The sequence below is a fragment of the Crocodylus porosus genome, unplaced genomic scaffold (assembly GCF_001723895.1).
Source record: "Crocodylus porosus isolate Cpor-Errol unplaced genomic scaffold, CroPor_comp1, whole genome shotgun sequence".
Taxonomy (NCBI): Eukaryota; Metazoa; Chordata; order Crocodylia; family Crocodylidae; genus Crocodylus; species Crocodylus porosus.
In genome coordinates this window covers 20,599,600-20,606,942 of record NW_017728917.1, presented here as the reverse complement: position 1 = coordinate 20,606,942, position 7,343 = coordinate 20,599,600, and the positions used below count along the sequence as shown (strand labels likewise).

The 7,343-nt window shown below is 42.1% G+C and overlaps 1 protein-coding gene across 2 annotated transcripts in view; it reads right to left on the bottom strand.

The window, feature by feature from the left end:
• The window catches only part of DENND6A (DENN domain containing 6A), a 50,991-nt gene that overhangs the window by 34,451 nt on the left and 9,197 nt on the right, over positions 1–7,343 (bottom strand). For both annotated transcript variants that reach the window (XR_002101471.1, XM_019536890.1), the window contains exons 4-6: positions 3,987–4,099; positions 3,257–3,337; positions 914–1,019 (exon numbers count right to left, since the gene is read on the bottom strand). Coding sequence is in view for 1 of the 2 variants with exons in the window: in XM_019536890.1 (XP_019392435.1) it covers positions 914–1,019; positions 3,257–3,337; positions 3,987–4,099 (300 nt within the window). In the remaining variant the exon portion in view is untranslated. The remainder of the gene's footprint in view (positions 1–913; positions 1,020–3,256; positions 3,338–3,986; positions 4,100–7,343) is intronic.

The following is a 7,343-nucleotide window of genomic DNA, read 5'->3' as shown; positions in this document are numbered from 1 at the left end:
TTATGTTGCTGGGCTCCTATGACCCCAGCTGACTTCCTGCCCTTTGGGCAGGGGGCTGGACTCGATGATCTCCTGAGGTCCCTTCCAGCCCTGATGTCTATGAAATCTATGAAATACCACTATTATTATTATCATTAATGAGTCCAACAAGTTGCCAGGTTTAAGCACAAAAGAAAATATTTGTTTTCCTGATCAAAGGTTGGAATACATTCATTTGAACGGCTGTACAACATACAAATGCAAATCCCACCAAAAGTGGATTCCCAGATTGCTGTTTACTGAAGCACAAAGCAACAAGATGTGGTTCAGGCGGAGACGTACCATATTAGGACCAGAACGGGAAATGTCTCTCACAACTGAGACGGGGCTAAAGCACTTGTTTTTGATACTCTCTTGCTTCTGGTGAAACAAAGGCAAACCTAAATTCTCACTTTCCCTGTCAGCTATTCTAGAAATTTAGAAGTACCACCCAGTATCTGCTGTAAGGATAAACTGGCCATTAGGCCAACTGCCTTCTCTTCATATGCTTGCCTTCTTTTCAGTTCAAGAGCAGCAAATTTATTTACAGACAGTGAATCCAAATTGTGGGGAAGACAAAATTAAGGCCAGCAATCTGTGTTGCACTAGTGATCCCTATACTTAGAAGACTAGGCTTTTGGCTCTTCAAAGGGAAACATCAAATTATCCTTGTAAAGAACTAGATTAGTAAATTTTTATACGGTCTAGAAGGTAAAAACTTTTCAACTTAGCTTCTCAGAGCTTTAGTATTTCTTCCAGATAGAAAAGTATACAAGCTGCAATATTATTTTGTTTTTAATAAGATTAAGCAATGTTATGTTTAGTTCACTTGTTCTCTGAAGTTTTGCAATTTTTATGAAACACTTTTGCAGAATAGTGAACTATTATTACTAACCTGCTTCCAGGAAAGGTTCACTCTTTTTAAAATACTCTGGTGCTATTTGCTTAAGCACAGTGTGGAAGAGGTGAACATACGGTAGCTTGCTGATGAGAACCAAGGACTGGAAGAGAGCATAGAACACCACTGCATAATTACATCATTTTAATTTAGTCTCTTTCTAAAATACTATACAATTTATAAGTTCACACTTGAAGACTTTTAGTTAATTACCTTTTTGTTGCAAAACAACCACAAACTGACCTACAAATAACACCAGTTACCAACTTGTTTCATAATTTGTAGCCTTGCTCTAGAAACAGAATCATGCAGGCAGACTGGCTGCAAAAAATGACTTGCATCAAGACGCGAGGTTTTTAGAGCAATTTTTTTTTTTTTTTTTTACTGGAACAACAGTAAAGTTGAGAAAAAGGTTAGGCAAGCTTTTGGGTTCAAAATGATATATGGACAAGACATTCTGTGCCTGAAAGCTTGCCTAACATCACTCAGCTGTACAATTGGTCCAATAAAACATAGGGTAGATTTGCGGCTTATAGACCAACTAAATCACTCCGTCTCTCTTCCCTCTGCTTTAGTTAATCTATAAAGTACAAATCTACCCTGCCTTCTAGCCTGACTTACTACCTCTGCCCCCTTAAAAAGATATAATAAAAAGAAACCTTGCTTTTCAAGTATTTCTTGGACCATCACAGCTACAGCAACACTCCAACCCTACTTTTGTGTTAATTTTTTTTCAAGTTTTCCTCAAATAACAAAATGACTTAAATAACGGGAAAATGTCCCAACTCAATCCACAATCTGAAAGAAACTGAGTTCCTTTCCGACTCTGCATCATCACCATCAAAAGCAACTTGTATTCTGTAAGCCAAATTCTACCCACAATTACAACTCTTCAAAGTTACAGCAAGAATCACATGTGATAAGTTTGGCTCATTAGGGCCACAAAAGTAGTCAGGAACACCCATCTTTCCTATACAGACAGTCAAGTATAAAAAGTCTAGATGAGCACCAACAAGACAACAAATTCCAGTAGACAACAAAAAGAATGAAATTTACACAGAAGACTAAACTAAGCAGAAAGGATATTCTGAACAACATTTAAAGCTTGGTCCACAGAGAGGCTTAAAACTCTGCTATTCCTGTTCTCTTCAGAACAATATGCTCCAACATGATGCCAAGATTTCACTTTTTAGCAAAGACAATGTTCTTCTGTTTTAAAACTGTATGCTACCTGTCTCCCAATTAGTTCTGGTATAGCTTATTTCTTTCTTTCTTTTACGGGCTGTGTAAACAAATACTAAAGCTGTTTAACAAGCTTGTGAACAAGTTCTACTATTGTTACTGGAAAAAGGAAATTAGGTCTGAAAAACGTGTGCACTTGGACAATACTCTCAAGCACCTGAGACCATACAGTGTCATTTAAATGACACTGTTAACACACTGTTTCATTTTATTGTGTAGAAAGAATAAAGCCTTTTCTTAATGTTGTCAAATAACTAAAACTACCTGCTGTGTCTCAAAACTGTTTTTTTCTAAGTGGGGGAAAACAGTTCAAAATAAGCTGGTCCCATCTACAAATAAAATCAACCCCTACAGTAATTAGATTTTCTATATGAAAAGTTTATAAAATGCTTACGATTTTCCATGTGCAAAACCTAATTATTAGAGGGTCATCTTAAATTTCTCCCTCTCCACTGCTACAGCAGGAAGAGCAGCAGCAGGGGGGCATGTAGTGGAGATGGAAGGGAAGATGGTGGAACCTCCTTACCTCCTATCCCTCCCCTTATCCTCTTCCCCTTGCACCATGCACCCCCTGCCCCCATGGTGCCTGCACTCTGGTGCTTGCCCCTGGCTCCTTTCCCCTCTGTAGTGCCTGCCCCTACACTTGCTCCATCCTGCAGCCTCCGTCTCCCACCCCTGCTCTCTACCGCCTCCCCCACCCCCCAATCACAAACACACATACCTTCTGTGCAACTGCCTACCACCGCTTACTGTCAGGTGAAGTTATAGCTTCAGTCCCTCCAGGCACATGGAAACTCCAGCCCCTGCTCAGAACATGTGGAAGCTCTGGCCCCTGCCCAGCCATATATCAGTGTTAGCAGCTCTGGCTCTGGGACACTTGCATGGCCAGGCAGGGACTGGAGCTTCTCTGTGCCCCAGGATGGAACGCAGGCAGAGCTTGAGCCCTGCCTTATAGTACATGGTGGCAAATCACAGTTATGTGCATGGAACTGTACAGAAACTATGAAGATGCAGTTCCCACACCAGTGAGGTTAATTACAGTGTAATGGCCCCCTGGAGATATTTTTTTAAAAAAAAAAAAAAAAGACATTTAATTACCTTCTGGAAGTAGCCTCTTTTTAAGGTCTTGTCTCGAACTTGTCGGAAATACACGTAGCCATAGTAATATGCAGAGTCTTTCTGTTTAAAAAAAGCGGTATAATTTGAAAGTAAAAATTATGCCCTATTTTTAAGTGTTCTGTGTTGTTCTTATAAAATCCATTGTTGATAAGTGTGTAGTGCAAGTACACATACTAAAAAGATAATTTACTCCACATTTATAAAGATTCTATACATTTGGATAAGACAGTGCTGATTCTAGCTTTGTAACATTTGAAGGATTTTTGTTCATTCAGTGAGCTTGAGGTTTCAATCATCTCACAAACATTTCACCCAAAAGTCTTCTATAAATGTACATAAATAGAAATAGTTGCCTGGAACACAGTCAAAATTATATTATCCAGTTAGCAGTCAGATTGTTAACATCTGGGTAATGTTATTAATACAGAAAAAAAAGTCTATAGCCCCAAGATTGAACGAGAAAGCTATGACACCATTATACACACTATAAGTGTAAAGTTCAAAGGTGAATTAAAGAATTTCTAGTAAACATCCAGAAGAACATCTCTTTGAGAAGGTTTCCTAAATAACTTGTCTAAAATTTGGCAATGCAACTGCATCACCAGAGTTTAGATCAGACTTACGTTATCTATACCAAAATGTAAGCATATTTCTGAATGTTTAAAACAAATATGACAGAACTCTTTTTCAGTTTTAGCATATTTCCAACCTTTAAGTAGATCGGTAAATCTCTGTCCAACTGGTCCAGATGACAATGCATTGAGAGCTTCCTGCCAGAAGACCGTCGGAATCTAAAACAAAACTGGGTGTCTCCCAGACAACCTATTGAAAAAAAAAAAGGAGAAAAAATGGCTTAACTTCATATTTCCATTTAAATTAGGGTCTATCTCCATGGGGCTGTTATATCAAAATGATTTTACTTTGTTTGCTTTAGTGTGTTTATCCAACACTGCCTTTAAAAATTGCTATTTGGTGCTTTCAGCTACAGTAAATAACCTTTTCTGCAACAAGAAAATTCTACATACTTGACTTCGATTTACATGGACACATTCCTAACTACTCTCCTGATGGCAGTTCTCTCACTACTACTACATGCTTAACTGCAACATTTCACAAGATGAACATTTTGGACAGCCCCCTGTGTGAATGCAGGTATCCAACGAACAGTACAGCACTTCATCAAAAGCTGTAATCTTTACAAATGCCCAGATGGGGCAGACAGAATCTGCACACTGAACGATAATACCAGACAGTGGTTTGTAGACTTGGAAGCTGATATATGATGCCATATGAAAGAAAAAAGGCTGCCCAAGTAGAATGACCCACTGTCAAGGTGTGGGGTCCCCAAGGATGGCCGTGATGCCTCTAGGGCTCCATGACCATGCCCACTTCGCCCTGCAGGCACCTTCTAGTCTCACCTGCCATGTCTTGTTGGTTTAGATAATAGATAGGGAGGCTGCCCTCAAGTTGTTGTGCAGTCACAGTCCTGATGGACCCCACTAAACCCTGTGGGTTCTTAGACCCCCAGCTGGGTCCCTGAAGGTCACCCCAAGCCTTATGGGCTAGATGCATGGCTCCAAAACTGCTCCATGCCTCACAGATGGTATATCACTGGGCCCCTGGCGCTGGGCTCTCTGCAGCCCTGTCACTGTGACCTTTCTGGTCCTGGGGCTCCACACAGTAGTACGCCCCCTATGAGGCCTCCTCCTCCCCAGTGGGCCTCACCCCGGTCCACCAGGATAAAAGACAACAGAGAAACAAGCCCCTGGGTTATAACATAATACAGAGTGTGGCTTGCATTGTTTGTCTCTTTAAAAAGACAAACCTCTCCTCAAGCACTGAGTGCTTCCCAGCCCTGGGTACCTTATGGGCTCCTAGAGCCCCATTAACCATATAAGCAGCAGTTCAGGCTGCCACAGTGTCTCTGGGTAGTTCTCCCCTGCAGGACCTCCTTCCCCTGGCAGGTGCCAGAGAACTAACTCTCCTAGCCCCACTGCTGGGGCTTATATATGCTCAGGGCCCTGCTTCCTTCTGGTCAGCTGATCAGGTGAAGATGCCAGCTAATACTTCCCTTAACCTGTTGCCCTGGCAACCTGCAGCTGTGACGCTCTGCCTGGCTCCTAGGGCCCTCTATCTAGGCCAGGGCGGGCAAAATGCAGCCCGTGGGCCAGATGCGGCCTGCCAGGCCATTCTGTCCAGCCCGTGGGGCCCCTAAAAATTTTATAAAATTAATACTTATCTGCCCCGGGCTGCCTGCCACACAGCCCTCAATGGCTTGCCAAAGCGCCTGAAGTAATTGCCCACCCCGATCTAGGCTGCTTCCACTCTTAAAGGAGCAGGCACCTTAGTACCCTGCGACACCCACCCAGAGAATCACAGAAACCAAGAGCTGGAAGGGACCTTGAAAGGTCATCGAGTCCAACCCCATTGCTCTGGCCAAAAATTAATGCTGAAATCAAATGATCCCAGCAAGGTGTCTGTCCAGGCTCTTCCTGAAGACTTCCAAGATTCCAGACTGCACCACCTCCTTTGGAAGTTATTCCAGATTCTGGTCACCCTCACCATAAAGAAGTTCTTCCTTATGTACAACAGTTTATTCCATGTAATTGCATAACCCATTACTTCAAGATCCTCTTGTTGGAATGGTACCTATTACCCTTTCTGGTATCAGGCAGCAGCATATTCGTGTACATTACGTGACCAATAAAGTAGCCATCCCCATCCCCATGATTCCACAGCAGCTGGACTTGACCACCAGTTAGCAGGGCTCCACCTCTAGTCTAATCTGGAGAAAAGTCACCAAGATGCAGATATTTACAGGACACTGCTAGAGCAGAGATGAAGAACAGGGGACACTTTCCAAACTAGCTCCTAGTACAGAGTCAAAACAAAAGCATTCCAACAAGAGTATCTGAAGACAAGGAAGCAGCAGACTCTTCAGTAATATCCCCATCACCTGTCTACGGTGTAAGGTACAAAACACCATTTTTGCAAGCAAAATGCTACCAATGTACTCAAAAACTGACACACGAACAGTTCTTCAGAAAACATCCACGTTCCTGCAGATAGCACTCATGATGTCACATAAACCACGGGGTACAACTAGATTTTTCCTGGCAGCCAGGTAGTAGGTAACTTGACACGCATCCATTCCCATGTGAGATTCGTATGCACTGAGTCAGAACAAATCTCATGTGGAGCAAATCCAAATACAAGAGAAAAATAAATTGGGAAAAACACTTTGGGTCACAGTTCTCTAAATGCCTTCAGCTTTCAGATGTGTAGGTTTCTTTAAAAGGATTTCACTCAATAAGGACACTCCTCCAGAGATAGATTGCACTTTTGAAAGAGCCACCCAGATACCACATGAAGAACTGCTGCACTACAGAAGAAACGCCCCCCATAAATTGCATACCGCTGGTTATGACATCACCCTTCCTTTGAACTCATAAGGAATATTCTCAAACAATTGCAACCTATACTAGAAGGAGACCATATTCTTAAAGAGATCTTCCCAGAGCCACACATCCTAGCCCTTAAACATGCACCACACCTCACTAATCTCATCACCAGAAGCAAACTTCCTACCAGAAGCAAACACACCAAATGGATCCAGACCATGCCATGACAAGAAATGCAAAACCTGCCAACACATTTCCATCACCCCCACAACTGCTACACCCTACAACAGAATTATCAGCATTCCTGGATCTTACAACTGTACCTCCAGAAATGTGATATCTCATCCAATGAACCAAATGCCCTGATGAAAAATACATAGGAGACACCAAACAATAACTGCATACCAGAAAGTATGCACACCCGAAATCCATCAAAGACAAGAACAACCAATTACGTGTGGGGGCATAGTCTCACAAGAAAAGCACTCTCTCCCCAAACTCTCAGCTCAAATCCTCAAGGGAAACTTACAAAATATTTCTCACAGATGAGCCTATGAACTTCATTTAATCCACCTCCTGGATGCAAATAATCATGGCCTAAATATAGACATTGGATTTATGACAGATTGTAACCTGCCTGACATCTGACTCCCCAGGTACCTCTC